Source organism: Branchiostoma floridae, chromosome 17 (assembly GCF_000003815.2).
Source record: "Branchiostoma floridae strain S238N-H82 chromosome 17, Bfl_VNyyK, whole genome shotgun sequence".
NCBI classification, from domain to species: Eukaryota; Metazoa; Chordata; class Leptocardii; order Amphioxiformes; family Branchiostomatidae; genus Branchiostoma; species Branchiostoma floridae.
In genome coordinates this window covers 15,485,492-15,503,247 of record NC_049995.1, presented here as the reverse complement: position 1 = coordinate 15,503,247, position 17,756 = coordinate 15,485,492, and the positions used below count along the sequence as shown (strand labels likewise).

Here is a 17,756-nt window from a genome sequence, read left to right as displayed (position 1 = left end):
CTCCGGTCAACAATGTTCAATTTCTACGATTTTCCAGCGATCCGGAGTCTGGTAGAGACTACATTCTACCAAAGATTCTGAATTGGCTTTAACTTTAAGGCTGCAGTTGCTTTCTACGGTTTACAGTATGGTTGAAAACCTTTAATCTTATTTTTGAAAATGGCCGAAAAAACGATGGACACATGGATGTCATCCATATGAATTATTATCAAATCAACATAGCCTGATCATTACTATTGGTTTTTTTAATCATTTTCTTTCCCAGCTCGTAGACAAAGTGATTGACGCGTTGGGGAACGTGCCGATAGAGGATGCTGGGAGCGTCAGCGGCGTGACCATCTCCATCTTCCTGGTGACTGGTAGTCCCGAAATGGTGTCCGGGAAATCTCAGGTACGGAACTTTGCGTTCGCCAAGAAGATTATGTCTTTCGGTAGCAATTGTATGTGAGTGTCTAAGTGATAGTGTTTATCTCGAGTTATGCTAGTCATCTACACACATACATATGTGTGTAGATGACTGAGCATAACTCAAGATTGCCCAGATGGATTGTATTGATATCAAGGTCATCATTTTGTCCTCCTAGCAGCTTGTTACGATACTGCATCGGAGTACTTATATCTCGAGTTCTTTGTTGTTTTTAGTTGTAGATAGCTCTTTGGGCAGAGTGAAGGTGTAAGTTTGGGCCCTCTAGCGCCTTTTGTAAGCTGCAGTAGCCAATTTGATATTAGCTTCAAAATTATGGGCAGTTCTTTAATGACCAAACACAGGCTTACTACGTGTTATTGTGTTTAATAGGTAATGGCCTCAAATTGTATGAAGAAGGCCTTCAACAAAACTAAGGAACTTGCAGATGACCTTGAGAAGACTCCGATGGAAGAGATAAACAAAATGGCGGCTGTGATGTTGTCAGGTCTGTCAGCTACGTGTTGTGCTTTAAAGACGGTTATATGCACTGTATGTAAATAGCAATTTACATACAGAGACACAGAAAAATATTGACAACACACACACACACATACATGCATACACACACACACACACACACAGCGAAGTAGAGCTTGCAGTTTTCAGTCATTTCTGACCTGAACTTGATCCTCTAGACTTGAAGTGGACCTGTACCTGAATTTTCTCTACTGGTACCTTCCACTTAAGGTTGTGGCTGCGTGAACATCAAGCGTTATTAGTTAAGGGTATACCTATCGAGGCAGCAAAGACGTTTCCTAACTGTGTGCTGATTTCTTGGTCAGGATCCGTGAACCTGTTGTCAGCCTCTAGCATAATGGCTGAGAAGGAACAACGTGATGACACCACATACTCCACTGATCTAGACAACGTGAGTCACATGTTTTTTATTTAGCAAACATATGTTAGAGAATACAGGCAAAATTTTGACGCATTCAAGTTAAAACAGCTTATGTTAGCGCCAAAATCTATAAGATAACAAACTTCAAGAGACTATTTTTACACAACAATTGCTTTATTTCCATCGATGTATCTGTATGTGTATGGTGTATGTATAATGTGTGTGTGTGTGTGTGTTTGTGTGTGTGTTTGTGTGTGTGTGTGGGTGTGTGTGTGTTTGTGTGTGTGTTTGTGTGTGTGTATGTTGTATGTATGTGTATGTTGTAAGTATGCCTTATCAACTAAGCGATGGGCATACCTTATCAAGTTATAGTAAGTGCGTTTATTATCCTGCTGAAACTGTTCACGACTGTGTCTTACATTACAGAACAAAGAGGCAACCACTGCTTCTTTCCAAGCCCTGGACACCATGAACGACATGTATCTCAACAAGATGATGCCAGAGTACGAGGATCTAAACGTTTACGCAGATTTTTCTTTATCAAAGGTAAAGTTCTTTTTTTAGATAAAGTGTTCTTTTGGAAGCATTTTTAGATGATATTTGTAATAAGTTGAAATATTTGAATAAAAAAATATCTACGCCTGAATGAAAATCTGAATTGATTTGAATTCCTTTGAGCATTTTGGGAACATTTTAAAAGTGACCATATAAAATAATTTTAAATTTAGAATAATTCTCAAACATCTGTGTGATTCTTTAGAATTTTAGACAATCATATTTCAAAAATATTTTCAAACTTTTCCAAATGGTTGAATGTGATTTTTTCATCATCATGATCATCGGTCATCTTCTTGCAAGGTGGAACAAGTTAAGTTCGGTCTCCAGAACTGTTTGTCCTTTGTAAAGGAAAGAAGTTTGTGTCCCTCTAGGATACATTTGTTTCCGTTTCTATGAGTTTCTTTAGTTTTGTGATAGATTTGTGTTGTGTTGTGTTTTGTTGTGTTGTGTTGTGTTGTAGCTGATTTTTTAAAATGCGAAAATCTGCCATGTTCTCAGCTTCATCTTAGGATCCAGCGAGAGAATCGAACGAGGTTCGAAAAGCTGGTGTGGTTCGACGAAAATGGGACCAGGTTCGAGAATCTGACGATGTTTCCTGTGGAACTGACGGAAAGGGTTTATCTTGTTGGAGGAGACAGTGACTGTCTGGTCCGGGTTCCTTCCTTGCAGAGCCTGGTCGGTCGTTCTTGCCCTCGAAGTGAAGACGTTGGAATACAGGTATGGTTGTCATGATTTGTATTTCCTTTTTCACTCTCCGAGCAAGGGTTTGGTTCCGGATTGTTTTGACGTGTTTTAGGTGTTTTTGTGAAGTAGACATTTGGCTGGCAGATATGACAAAAACGGTGGTACAAAATAAAAAGCCCGACAAGAACGCCCAAATACGCCAAAAACAGCCGGTTCAAACCTCTGCTTGTAGCGGATTTCCTTTTAGACACCACACCTTTTTGGTGGTCCTTTAGTAGTCAGAATTTTCTTTGAGGGGAAGGAAAGAGTAGGGGTCCTTTCTGGTGTGAGTGGTTCAGACCTAAAGTCGCACCTAGGACAACTACTGCTGTATTGAGGTCACCTGAGATAGCGCCAAATGGCAGCCGCTCCAGCCCCTTGTGATTTTTTAAAGGCCCTTCTTATTGTAAGCTCCTCGCAATTCAGCCCCTGGCTGCGAAGAAAGAGTAGTCGGCTCACCAAATAAGAATAACAATTATAGCAATAACAGTACAGTTTTCTTTGAAATGATAATCTTTCTGATTTATTCTTTCAGTTTGTGGAGTCCAACTTCAACCCGTTCGAGTACTCCAACAACTCACAGGAGATCCGTACTGACGTCACGGGTCTGGAGGTGAAGTGCGGAGACCGGACCATTCCAGTTTCTGGTTTGAGCGAACCCATCGACATCCTGACCAGACGGAAGAACGAGAGCGTTAACGGATCCGTGTATATCTTCGAAGCGTCAGCGGCCATTGGCAACCTGACGGTAAGTTAGCTCCCAGCTAGAGCTAGTTCCCAGTTCGAAAAAGGGGCTCTGCCGGGCTGTTTTTTTTCACTTTCGGGTATAACCCCTACGTGGCCCCGTGGAACATCTTGCAGCACCCAGGGTATAATTTTGCCCGGTTGGGCCCCGTGTTCATTTTTAAGTCGGACTTAAAATAAACCTGGGACCCGGTAGCACACAAACGCCGTACCGTAAGATACACCTGCAATTACAGTCGACATATCGTACTGGAGTCACCTGCATGAGCTGAATTGCTCCAGATCCTTGCGAGTTATACACGCCTGTTGTAAGCTCCTCGCAATTCAGCGGGTCCATGCAATGATAATGGTTCAAGATGGGCCAGACTAAGTCAGTTGAGGCACAAAGCTGCAATAAAGTCGTATCATTTATTCGTTAAATGCTTTAGGTGTTCGAGTTCCTTGTTGGAAAGGAACAGTCAACCTTGGGCTTCAACCTCGACTTCAACTCCACCCGATTTCCCCAAGACGTTTCCCTATTTCTTTGCAAAGACTGTGTACCTACTCAAGACGCCTTCAACTGGACAGCCACGCTGCCTGTTTCTGAAGACCAGATCGTCTCAGTTCCGTGGATAAACGGAACCAACCTCACCTCCAGCCCCTACCAGTGGCTGCTGCATGGGGAGGCGGTGGACATCACGGAGTATGACGTTGGGAATCTAACAAAATTTGGAATCGGTAATGTTCATCTATTTATCTCTGTCAGCTTTGTTGCAATATAATGTAATTAATATATAGACCTATACCAAAGCCCCGCCCACTGTTCGATCATGGTTCTATTTCAAACACCTCCATTCGAACCCCGCCCACTGCTCGATCATGGTTCTATTTCGAACACCTCCATTCGAACCCCGCCCACTGTTCGATCATGGTTCTATTTCGAACACCTCTGTTCGAACCCTGCCCACTGTACGTGTTTTGATCATGGTTCTATTTCAAACACCTCTGTTCGAAGCCCACCCACTGTTCGATCATGGTTCTATTTTGAACACCTCTGTTTAACCCCACCCACTGTTTGATCATGGTTCTATTTCGAACACCTCCATTCGAAACCCGCCCACTGTTCCATCATGGTTCTATTTTGAACACCTCTGTTCGAACCCTGCCCACTGTTTGATCATGGTTCTATTTCAAACACCTCCGTTCGAAACCTGCCTACTGTTGGATCATGGTTCTATTTCGAATACCTCTGTTCGAACCCTGCCCACTGTACGTCTTTTGATCATGGTTCTATTTTGAACACCTCTGTTCAAACCCCACCCACTGTTCGATCATGGTTCTATTTCGAACACCTCCGTTCGAACCCCATCCACAGTTCGATCATGGTTCTATTTCGAACACCTCTGTTCGAACCCCATCCACAGTTCGATCATGGTTCTATTTCGAACACCTCTGTTCGAACCCCGCCCACTGTTCGATCATGGTTCTATTTCGAACACCTCTGTTCGAACCCCATCCACAGTTCGATCATGGTTCTATTTCGAACACCTCTGTTCGAACCCCATCCACAGTTCGATCATGGTTCTATTTCGAACACCTCTGTTCGAACCCCGCCCACTGTTCGATCAAGGTTCTATTTCGAACACCTCCACCAAAGAACAGCACCTGTGGTACAAAAATGGCTAGCACCAAAAGCTGCTTTTCATATGGGCTGTCTCTGATTTAGCTTTTATTGGCTATGAAACATTCTTATGACGGGCCGAAGAAAAAAGATATGCCTTGTTGCTAGCGCTGTCTGTGTGTGCGTGCTTATGTTTTCTATCAGTATCACAGAGTAACTTTGGTTGTTTTTCTTCATCTTCTTTAAAGAACTGGGATCATCGTACCAATTTTATCATGATTGCCATTTAATGTTATGTTACTGCATAGCCGGGGAAAAGCGCCACCTATCAGTTCCTGTTGGTAGTACAAACAACACATCTGCTTGTTTTTGTTAGGCTAGTTAGTAGCTTTTCTTTAAAGATATTAATTAATGATGTTGAGCCCTTTTGTATCATCCCAGGAGTGCAGTTTGGCACTGATTTGGACTTTGATGAAGAAGAACGTGTCCACTTTACTTTGACTGTCTTTGAGTCATCTTGCGTTTACTTTGACGAAGAAGTTGACTTGTGGCACAGCGATGGGTGCGAAGTACGTCATGTTATTTCATCATTTTGAACAATTCTAATGTCAATCATCATATGTCAATCACTTTTTTTATTATTTTGATGATGTATTATAACATATCTTATGCTACTGTTACGGTACCATTTGTACCAGTGCCCGCAAGGAATTGTGGGAAATACAGTCAAACCTGTCCTGAGCAACCACTCAAGGGACCAAGCAAAAATGGTTGCTGAGGACAGGTGGTTGCTCCCGACAAGTTGGTTGGCTGGCGGAAAAATAATAAATGATACGGTTTGCAAGATATGCACCTTTCAGTTAGTTCCCAGGAAACATATCTATAAGAGATGCACACAGTTTTTTTTAACTCCATGCTGTTATGTAAACAAACTTCAAGAAGCCATTGTTTAACAATTGCAATCAGAGCTGAGTTTGTCTAACAATCAAACATGGTTTATTTTGTAGTTGTCTGTTTCCTTGAACAGCCCAAACAATTTTTCTACCAGTATGTCAAAATTCTCACTGATAATCACTTTGCACGGTGCACATTGTTAATATGCTTGACTTATATTCACTTGCATATTTGAAACGGGGTCTAGAAGTCTCAAAGTCCAGGGTAACTGTGACCACATAATTCTGCATATAAAATGGCTGCTAGCTGCTGTCAATCAATTTTGGTTGGTGAGGGCAGGTTGAATGCCCCTTTGGGACTGTAAAAAAGAGGTTGCTGGTTGGGGAAGACAGGTGGTTGCTTGGGAGGGGGTCTTAACTATGTAAATATGGACGGGACTGTTTCAATGTGTCCTCTGATGACAGGTGGTTGCTCGCACAGGTTTCACTGTATGTCAAAGGTGAAGGCCCCTGACTTGTAAACAGTTCTTGTCTCAAAAAAATTATCTTCCTCTCTTTTTGGCGTATTAATACATAGTTAGGATAAAAGGACCTATTGTCCAACTAGATCTCATATGCATGTCAGTTCATAGTTAGGATATAGAAACCTGCTCTCCAACGACATTTTTTTAGTGTCACTGACGAAAGACAGTGGATTCTGCCTGAAACAGCTGACCATTTCCAAAAACCATATCCAGTTGCTGGAGAGGCTTGTTCTCGTCTCAACCTTTGTCCCGATTTGCATATTGTAAAGACGTGCTTTGTTTTTGCTTTTACTTTGAGATATTACCCACAACCCATGACGCTGCACATGCGCACTTGGAATTGTGAAAGAGCTTATCATCATTACCTTGAATCTTTACCTTGAACCACAGCCAGTAGGTACCCTCCTTCCGGGTAATGAGGCTGTCCTAGCTGCGGCGATACTTATACTGATCTCGCTGCAGTCCCCATTTCTGCCCCAGTCTTGTCTTAAACCTTTTCACTGACAAAATTTTTATTACGTCGTCATGGCGTCATGCTTATTGTTGCTGCCCTTTTCCTACAGGTCGGCCCGCTGACCAACATGACGCATATCCACTGCCGGTGTGATCACCTGACCAAGTTTGCCGGCTTTGTTCCGCCGAACCCGCTCAACATCGCGCAGGCGCTGTCTGCAAACGTCCTGGAGAACCCTTCGGGAATGGTGCTGGTTCTGGCCGTGTTCGGGTTGTACCTGTTTGGAATACTCTTCGCCAGAAAGGCTGACAGAAGAGACTTACAAAAGGTACCATTTTGAGTAATAGAGTCAAAAGTGTGCTCTGGGCATGGCTTGGGACTTCTGAGGATGTCACCAAAATGCAATTTAGTGTTAGCTATGGCTCTTGATGTTTTCTGTAAGTACCTTCAAGTTCTTGCGAGACAATAATCTAGTACGCAACATGTACATTTTGTCCTTAGAAATATTGAGGCAATACGCAAATGCAATTTTCTCATCATCAGATCGTCATCTGGCCGAGTTGGTGTCTCTGATCATATGTCTTTCTCCTTCCCGCCCTGTCTTCGTTGCTGCTTCAAGACTACAGCGTGAAGCTTTGCATAGTTGTTCGACGTACTTTGTGTATGGTCTACCAGCTCTTAGATTGTAACCGTTGCTGTCTTTTGTTTGGAACAGGCTGGAGTGGGAATACTTCCGGGTCATACTCTGAACCCGCGGAAGGAATGTCAGTACGTCATCACAGTGTACACCGGCTTCCGGGGGAATGCTGGGACAACTGCTGAGGTAGTTATGGCATATCTTCATCTGTCGGCACATAGACTCTCAAGAATTAGAGAAAGAAGGGTTTGCCTCTGCTTGTTGTTCTTTCATATACTGACCCAAAGCGGTGCACTGGCTAAGTGGGTAGTGTTTACCATGCATTCAGATTGTGAGTTCGATCCCCGGCCGAGTCATACCAAAGACTTTCTAAATGGTACATGCTGCTTTCTTTGCTTAAGATTCGGCATTTGGGAAAGAAAAGTCGTGCTGTAACACACACACGACCACCAGAGGACCAGCCCCCTGTTGCAGTGCTAATGCACAAAAGTTGTGTGTCCCAGGGCTACAACAACGATGTGCACTGCCATATGCACCATCTGGTGCGGAAAGGACTTAAACTTTCTTGATGGTGTATTTTGTTTTCTTAGGTAACAATTGTCCTTGGTGGACTTAACAACGAGAGCTTCCCCTTCAAACTGCGGGACGAAAAGCGGGTTCTGTTTGAGAAGGGAAGTGTGGACTCATTTCTCCTGTCTACAGAAGAACCGCTGGGAGAGCTCTCCCATCTGCGCGTCTGGCACAATAATAAAGGATACAGTCCGGGATGGTAAGTCGATTTTTCATAATGGTGTAAGATAGCGTACAGAGACCAGGGTCTCTGTGAAGAGAATCTCCAATAGGGATCTCTTAACCGATACAATCACGATCGCCACTTTTGCATGTAGGAAAGCAATCTCAGTCCTCACACATACATGTATGTCAGTGATATAAGAAATTAACATGCACATTTTGTTTGTTTCGTTCGCAGGTTTTTGAGCCAGGTTGTGGTAACGAACAGGGCAGGAAAAGACACAACGTATTTTCTGTGTAACAGGTGAGTCCTTAGCACACAGGGACAATAAATTCACCTCATTCATTTATCCCTTCGAAACTCAAGAGTCGTCGTCGTGTGTGGCATAACTGGCAGTGTTAGGCTCGAAACCTAGAGGTCTCGAGTTCGATCCTCACCATGCCCCTGACGTTGCTCTTGGAAAAGTTTACATGACTTTCCTCACTTCACCCATGTGTAAAAATGGACATGTAATATTTCTATGTAACACGCAATAGGCAACTCCGCATGGTAAAGAAATGAAACAAAACTGTGTAATCTTAGAGAAATCTGTTTCAATCTAGATGGCTTTCTGTTGAGGAAGATGACGGGAAGGTCCACCGCATCATTCCCAGAGCTGTACCTGAGGACCTGAAGAAGTTCCGCAACTTGTTCCTGGCGAAAAGTGCAAGGTAGCAAATTGACTTCAATCAATCAATCCATCCATCCATCCATCCATCCATCCATCCATCAATCAATCAATCAGTTATCTGCATTATCATCTGCTGATGCCTGACACCATGGACATCTCTCTTCTGTTTGTTCTATCGGCTAGAAGAAATGTACTCTGGACGCCTGGAAAAAGCAACTAGCTTGCATTCTTTCTAATTATCAATAATTAGTATCGTCTCATCTTCCCCTAAATGTTACGATTCTTCGTTTTATCTAGAGTGTCCTTGAACAGAACCTTATGTAACAAGACATCATAGAGTAAAACTTCTGTTTCTATTTGATGAATAAATTAAGTAAATGAATGAATGAACGAGTAGATGAATGAGTAGACGAATGCATGCATGAATGAATGAATGAATGAGTGAATAGATGATGAATGAGTGAGTGAATGAATGAATGAATGAATGAATGAATGAATGAATGAATGAATGAATGAATGAATGAATGAATGAATGAATGAATGAAATATCTGTTTTTCGACCAGGGACATGAAGGACGGCCACATGTGGTTCTCGGTGGTTGAATGAATGAATAAATGAACGAATGAATGAATGAATGAATGGATAGACGAGTAGATGAATGAATGACACAATGAATGGATGATATTAATTAATGAAATATCTGTTCTTCGTCCAGGGACATGAACGACGGCCACATGTGGTTCTCGGTGGTTGAATGAATGAATAAATGAACGAATGAATGAATGAATGGATAGACGAGTAGATGAATGAATGACACAATGAATGGATGATATTAATTAATGAGATTTCTGTTTTCACCAGGGACATGAACGACGGCCACATGTGGTTCTCTGTGGTTGGCCGCCCTGCCCGGAGCCCGTTCACCCGTGTCCAGCGCCTGTCCTGCTGCCTGACGCTGCTCTACAGCACCATGCTCACCAACATCATGTTCTTCGGCCGCGGGGACGACTTCGAGCCGCCAGAGCCAATCAGATTCGCTGGGGTCGAGATAGAACCGCCTATTTCACTGCCGCAGGTATGAAGAAAGGATAAAATACGAAACTGATTTTTATGGCTTAGCGATACTCAGTAACAAGTCTTCTGCCGCTATGAATGAGCCTCTTTACTTCGAATGCTCAGCAGAATGGGATACCCTGTTGAATTAGGGTAAGCTCGCGCACGTTTTTGATATATATCATTTGGAAACGGCTAGACGTTTCATTTAGAATCCACTACCAGTGCCACTGACGAAAAATAGTGCATTCTACCTGAAACCTGTTTCCAAAATCATATCCAGTTGCTTGTAGTGATTGCTATTTGTCGAAACATACACTGATGTGTTTTCAGATCATGATCGGCGTACAGAGCGCAGCCATCATCCTACCTGTAAATGTGCTCATCGCCTTCCTGTTCCGTAACTCTGGTCCGCGGGGCGACAAGAATACGGACAAGAAGACACAGAAGGAAGGGACGGAAGGTAGTGGAAAGGCAAAATCATCGCTGCCCTGGTGGACTGCCTATATAGGTATCTCCGGATTGTACTCCTCTTTTTGCTTCCATAGAGTGGTTAATTGATGAAAGCTCGTTTCACTGACGAAAGTTTGCTATCTGACTGTTTCCAAAATCATATGCTTTCAGAAACATCTGACCGTTCTCAAAATCATATCCAGTTGCTTGAACTGTTTACGAAAGGTAGTGAGTGCTATCTGAAACCTCTGATCGTTTCCAAAATCATATCTAGCTGCTTGTCAATGAGTTTATTACTCATAGATGAAAGATAGTGAGCGCTGCAACCTTAAGTGTCTGACCGTTTTCAAACTCATATACAGTCCCTTGAGTAGCCGCTATTTGGCATGTTTACATGTGCTATAATTAAGGAGGGATTAGGACTCAGCTTAACAATAATTTTCTATGCAGGCCGGCTGCTCTTTACTGACGAAAGGTAGTGAATGCTACTTGAAATGTTTGACCGTTTCCAAAATCATATCCAGTTGCTTGAGCAACTGCAACATGTGTTTACCATGTTTACAAGTCCAATAATTCTTCCCCTGCAGGCTGGTTGCTCGTGTGGTCGGCGAGTTTCGTGGCGGCGTTTTTCACCGTGCTGTACACCCTGAGTTTCGGCCGGGCTAAGGCAGAGGCGTGGCTCGTGACCTTTCTGACGTCATTCGTGACCGACCTGTTCCTGATGCAGCCCTTCAAGCTGCTCATCGTGGCCGTCATTTTCGCTTTGATTTCAAAGGTATCTAGCCTGGGTACCATCCGGGTAGTAGTTCGCTCCTATGTTCACTTCTGCTACCCGTCTTAGGAACTGTATAAGTCAAATCTGGAGATAATAAAACTGGTTAAGTTTCAAAGATTTCTTCCGGACATTTCGAGTGACATCCATCACTTCGGACATTTTGGAGGACAAATTTTTGCGTCTCCTGCAAAGTTCAACTGTTTTTTTGTACACAAAATGCTGTTTTGGGTCCAAGTGGGCGTTTGGTTTTGTCACGGCCTGCTTGAAAATCCAATGGTATTAAAATTGTACGACGATTGTACGACCTATGTGACCGCGCCCTAACTTGTCACTAACTCGTAAGGATCGCATAGACAAAGTAATCTCTTATCCAGTTGTACAGATTAAATTGTCTTTGAACATAGTTTACCTGGATGCCTAATCGACTGATTAATTAACCATGTTTTCCAACATAACCAGACACCTGTTGAAGATGACGCCCCTCCCGCCGAACCTCTGGAGCCTGGTGAAGAGTTTCTTCAGTCCGGCACACCGGACGCCAATGAGAAGGTGCGGATATTTTTGTCTTACGTAAAAGAAGACAATTTACATCTTGTTATAATGAGGATGACTTTTATTTGAATGTTCCTTTCAACATAGTTATAATGGGAGTTTAAGGATAAGTGGAGAAACACCTTTGACATATTACCCACAATTCTTGTTGCTGCACATGCGTACTCTGAACTGTGAACGTGCACTGTATTGTGGTCTTAATCTATCATTATAACATTGTGCCTTTATTTTGGCTTTTTCTCTCCCTCTCTATAGTGGAATACTTTCTTAGCATAATCTTTTTTGTTTTGCCAGTCTACCATGATGCGATGGCAGACAGCGTCAGGGTGGAAACGGTACCTCTGGAAGGATAGACCAGAATATTTGGGTGTACAGACGATACAGGTGCATTTCAGTTACCTATGTTCTGTTACAGCATAATTTGGTGCATGTAGATATTTTATATAAACCATGTTGTTGCCGATATTTAGGGTTTGGTAAAGACGATGACTGTAGCGCCCTGATGTCATCCATAAAATTTAAATCTGCTGTTACCTTATGTGTCTACAAAATAAAGGGCAGCACATTGAAACAAATTCGGACAAGCACGAGAATAACAAAGTTATGTAAGATGAACCACATATTGTCAAACAATATATGGCATTTAAGAATATAATAAATTTTTAAGAGAGAGAGAGAACGGAAAGATGATTGGTTACTCATATATTTTAATTTATTTCATTTATGATTTATCATAATTTAAACGTTTGGCGTTGTATTAATCTGGATGACTTCTGTGATGTAGGGTTCCGAAATTGGTAGTTTCAACTCACCTCCAGACGAATCCACTCTTGCTGAGCAGCGACAGAAGAGCGCAGAGAAACGCAAGAGGCGCGCTAAAGTAAGATATTGGTGGAAAATAAAGATTTTTGTTGCCTAACTGATGATTTTGACTTGGTTTCCGTACGGCAGGATTCTGTTACTTGCTTTGACTCACCGCCGGACGAAGCCACTCTTGCTGAACAGCGTCAGAAGAGTGCAGAGAAACGCAAGAGGCGCGCCGCCGTACTGGAGGTTCTGGTGTTTGCGCTCTTCATCACTGTTGTCATGGCAACCTCATACGGGGAACGGAGCCCCATGGCGTTCTACATGACACAAAATGTGGAGAGGCAGATACTGGAGACTGGCGATGTTGGGTTCTTTGAGGTTGGAACTAACACACTCTCCCATATGCATTCATTCATTCATTCATTCATCCATTCAAGCAATCACTCTCACTCACTCTCACACGCTTATTTAATCACATTCGATCAATCACACCCATTAAGTCATTCAATCACACAAACTCAATTTTTTTCACCTATTAACTCACCCTCACCAACTCACAGATACTCATGATCAGTCACTCATCTTTTACTCACTCACGCTCTAAAACTCACTGAAGACTTGGGTTTTTGAGACTGTGAGTTCCTAGATTACTAAGTTTTCCTTCTGAATTTGTTGGCGGCCGTTTTTCACAGATGTGTATATTCAGCAACAGTTCCTATGCGTAGTAAATAATGTAATGTTAGATAATGTATTTTCCATCATAACTTTCAGTATATTTTGTTGTGACCTGCGCATACATGAAGCCCAGTATGACAAATATGTGCAATGGATGTCTTCTTGCAGTCATTCAGTCTTTCTATGATTTGATACCCTGATTCATATGTTTTGAAGATCGCTGACATCCCATCGTTCTGGACCTGGATAACAACCGGGTTGATGCCCGCCCTTCACGTGAGAAGCTGGTACAACGGCAGAGTCAGTCCGGACGCCAGGTTACTTGGAGACATGATCACCTACCCGCTGGGACCTGTACAGCTGCGGCAGGTGCGAATAGAGCCAGGTGAGCTGTAGAAACTGTCGTTTTCTTTATGATTGCATTTTTCCCTTTTTTTTCCTTTTGGAAATGGCATAAAATTGATGCGAGCATGGGTGTCATCCATATAATCAAATCAAAATGGCCTAAGGTACTTTAAAGCTACTGCTGCACGAGTTAAAGTAACGTCTGTGACGTCACGTTATGTATATGGCACACGTGACTCCGTGAGCAGTGGAACATAAGTTGCAGAAAGTCAAAACGTGACGTCACACAAAGAAGTGGATTTTCCATTCCTTGACATAGACAGGAACTTACTTACTTACTTAGTACTTAGGTCCTCCTGTGAAGTGAGGCACATTGGGCAGCAAGTAGTTTCCATCGTCCTCTGTCTGACGCAGTCTGCTCTGCCATTCCCCATGTGATGTTGACTCCCCTCAGGTCCTCATTGAATGTCCTCCTCCATGTGTTTTTTGGTCTTCCTCTCTTTCGTTTTCCCCCTGGAGGAATCCGACAGGAACTTATCAATCAACAATTTCTTGTGTTGGAAATTACACTTCAACTTTAGTCAGAATTACTTCTACCAACATAGATGCACTTCTCAGTTATTCCTCATTTTTTTGCATCTTAATTTGTGTAATCTGCACAATCATAGGACAACACTGTGCGCCACCCGAGCGAATGCTGAACGTGACGTCACGTTGTAGCGTGCCGTACACACTCAGTGTGGCCGATACACAGAACTACACCTTACAGTGGATTCCCGACAACACAACAGCAAACGGGACAGACGACACAGTCTGCAGTCCTACCAGCTCTCAAACATCTCGTGAATTACACAACTGTGCGAACAACGTGAGCCCGTGGAGGTACACTTACGCTTCACTCACAGATGGTAAGATCTGGATTATTGCATCTTTTTGGGTTTAAAAATACTGTTCACTATGATGACAATCTTGCTTTCTTTTTTTCTATTTGCTTTGGGACAGACGGGGACAATGTGGCACTGCACTCAAGTTAAACTTATTGTGCCACATACAAAGAACAGAAAGAAGGTAAAGGTACCTATCGCTGCAGTACAATCTTAACCAGTCAGAATGGCCCTGGGGAAGATGACAGACGGTGACCGAAACTGTGGTTGAATAAAATTTGTTTACAAACGATTTTGTTATTGTGAATGGCAGGAGTCCCTCACTTCGGACAGCACGGCTCGTACATCAGTGGCGGGTACATCGCCTGGCTCGGAACAACCGACGAGTCCATGTTCTTTCTACAACGGCAACGTTGGTTGGACGACAAGAGCCGCGCAGTTTTCATCGAGCTTATCCTGTACAATCCACACGTGAACCTGTTTTCGGTCGTGTCGTTGGTTGTGGAGTTCACCAATCTCGGAGCAGCTTACAAGAGTTCGGAGATCGTCACCGTGAGACTTATACAGCATGACGTCATCTTACTTCTGATCCTGAGAGGGGTGCTGGCGCTGTTTCTACTCTACTTTGTTTTTCGTGAAGGTAGGTGCAATATTTTCATCTTATTAGTTATCTCTGTTTCTCAATGCTTAAGTCAAAACACCAGTCTTCAGCTTAGCAGCAATACTGTCAGTCACCAAATGACAGGACGCTATTTTCTTCTTTCTTTTGAGGCTATCAACTTCAACTTGAAGACTTCGGTAGCCTATATACCTACTGTAAGGTTTGCGTCATCGCACACTGACACATACTCTTTTTCGAAAGCTATGGAGGGTTCTTTAACGTACGTGGGGTGTGGCTCTCCACAAATACGGGACCTCCATTTAACGCCCTACCCGAGGGACGTCCCTAGTCAAAACTAGGTACTCATTTTCACCTGAGTGAAGTGAGAAGAGTCGTGTAAAGTGCCTTTCCTACGGGCACAAGATCTGTGGCACGGCAGGATTCGAACTTTTCCTCCATGTTGTTCTTTTGTACGTTGCGTTTCAGGAAAGTCTCTGATGTCACGACCACTTGAGTATCTCGGTGAGTTCTGGAGCTGGGTAGAGCTGTTCGTGATCACCATCGGCTTCTCAACCCTCGTCGTCTACTTCTACACGCAGAACATCATTGACGAGGTGGCAGAACAACGGAGGAACGGAAACTCCGTCTTTCATCTGTACAAAAGCGCTGTCAGCTGGTTCCAAATCTCCACCTATCTACAAGGGTTTCTTATCTGCTGCGCTACGTTAAAGTTTATCCGCCTCCTGCGCTTCAACTCTCATGTGTACGCCTTGTCTATGACTATGAAGAAGTCCCTCAAACCCCTCATGTCTTTCATGTTGTCTGTGGCTGTCATTCTGTTAGCTTTTATTATAATGATGGCTTTGACACACGGCTCAAATAGCAATGAGTATAAGAACCTAAGTTCCAGTCTTCAAAGCCTTCTTCTGATGATGTTGGGTAGTTTTGACTTCGACGCTCTGTCCTCGGGCCATAGAATACTTGGCCCGCTGATCTTCTTCTCCTACCAGGTTATTATGCAGTTCTTCTTGTTGACTATCTTCATGGTGATTCTTTTTGAAGTGTACGAGAATGGGGACTGGACGACAAACCCCTACGACATCGGCTTTACTTCCTTCCTCAAGGAAACGGCAGCAGAAACCGCTGAAAAGATCAAAGGGACTTCCCTCAATAGTAACAAACCCAGGAGGGAAAGAAGTTTTTCGACCGATATGATTCCGAAGATAAATCGTGGCATAAGTGATCTGTTTAAGTAACTCTCATGTCAATATCTTAGCAGTTACCATTTAGGTTAAAGTAAGCGTTAATTCGGTTGGCCTTTGACCTTGTTTGGAGATAACTTTCAGTGAATGATGCTTAACGGTAACTGAAAATATTGGCTAGAAGTTGATCATTGAGTTGGACAGAGTCGACCTATCAGGTCTTTGCTTACTCATACGATTTTGGATTTTGTGACCATGGACAGGTCACAAAACACGTGGCATAAACTGCTTTGATACATCGATGAAGGTTAGATATTCAGATAATAAGATACATCAAGCAATAGTAAGTCACTGACAAGCAACTGGATATGATCATATGTGATCTGCTCAGTTTCACTGTAAAAGTAGTGAATGCTACCTGAAACGTCTTACCGATTCCAAAATATTTCCATTGCTTGTCAATGAGTAACTTTCATCTGGAAATTGCGCAAATTGTCTTCATTTATCTGTCTTATATAAGAGTGTAAATTGTTTTCTTTCATTTGTCTTTGACAGCATACTGTCACTATTGTAGAACTGAGGCTGATCTGTTTAGGGCCTAAATGATCGAACTCTAACGATTGCCGATGTTTGGTTGTATTGTGACATTTTGTACATTATGTATATTGTATTAAATTTCGTAGGTAATGTTGTAAGATAGTGATATGTATTTTATCAATGGTCATTTGATTAAAATTAATCGGAAGTAAATTGAAGACGTATGAATCTCTCCATAGACCATGTATTTGGGCGAGTCCTTTTTTGTAGGCTGTGAGTTCGTCTCAATGATGTTGATGATGTCAGCCTCGGTAAAGCTAAGGGCACAACCCGCCGCACGTGCACATACGTGCTGTGTACGTGCCAAAACGTGGGCAATCTTGTGGGATCCGTAAGTGGTAAGTACCGCCTCCGTACGAACTCGTGGGGATCGAACTCGACGGATCATGGAGCACGCAGACACGCCGTAGAACTTTACGTGCAGGCAAAACTTTGTGTGCCATCGCGCTGCAGATTCGCCCCCGTACATGCCAGTACGGGCGACGCGCCTGCCCCGTACAGCCTGAACGTGTTCAGAAATACATGGCGGACGGGGCCTCCCCCCAAAAATAAAACGGACAAATTGCACGTACGGCGGGTTGTCCCCTTAGCTTAAGGGTGATATTACCGAAAGCCAAGGGCGTTTCCAGCCAAATGGTCTGCCACTTCGTTTTGCTAAATGCTCGCATGTCCAGGGATGTATATCATGTTAACAGCACATTCGATATTAATATTACAGCACATTTAATATTATAATAAGCTCTCAGCAGTACATGTAATTACCAGAATAGCCACTTGTCTCTACTTGTCACTACTTGTCACCATTGTTATCATGTAAAGTCTTTTATTTTCTGTATGTTTACTATATAAAATACTCTGTATATTCCATGTTGCAATTAGCCCTTGGGCAGGAACTTGCAAATAAATCTTTCTTTGATATTATTTTTTGTTTAGTGTCCAGGTTACATATACGCCTTCCTAGGTCGATTGAG

General features: G+C 42.9%; 1 protein-coding gene across 1 annotated transcript in view; it reads left to right on the top strand.

Annotated features, from left to right (window-relative positions):
- The window catches only part of LOC118404370, a 178,752-nt gene that overhangs the window by 142,964 nt on the left and 18,032 nt on the right, over positions 1-17,756 (top strand). The window contains exons 3-17 of the mRNA XM_035803440.1: positions 6,910-7,128; positions 7,516-7,623; positions 8,028-8,206; positions 8,408-8,473; positions 8,773-8,880; positions 9,703-9,916; positions 10,228-10,405; positions 10,935-11,122; positions 11,582-11,671; positions 12,459-12,554; positions 12,626-12,859; positions 13,373-13,541; positions 14,170-14,409; positions 14,699-15,025; positions 15,473-16,159. Of these exons, the coding sequence (XP_035659333.1) occupies positions 6,928-7,128; positions 7,516-7,623; positions 8,028-8,206; positions 8,408-8,473; positions 8,773-8,880; positions 9,703-9,916; positions 10,228-10,405; positions 10,935-11,122; positions 11,582-11,671; positions 12,459-12,554; positions 12,626-12,859; positions 13,373-13,541; positions 14,170-14,409; positions 14,699-15,025; positions 15,473-16,159 (3,085 nt within the window). The 5' untranslated portion in view covers positions 6,910-6,927. The remainder of the gene's footprint in view (positions 1-6,909; positions 7,129-7,515; positions 7,624-8,027; positions 8,207-8,407; positions 8,474-8,772; positions 8,881-9,702; positions 9,917-10,227; positions 10,406-10,934; positions 11,123-11,581; positions 11,672-12,458; positions 12,555-12,625; positions 12,860-13,372; positions 13,542-14,169; positions 14,410-14,698; positions 15,026-15,472; positions 16,160-17,756) is intronic.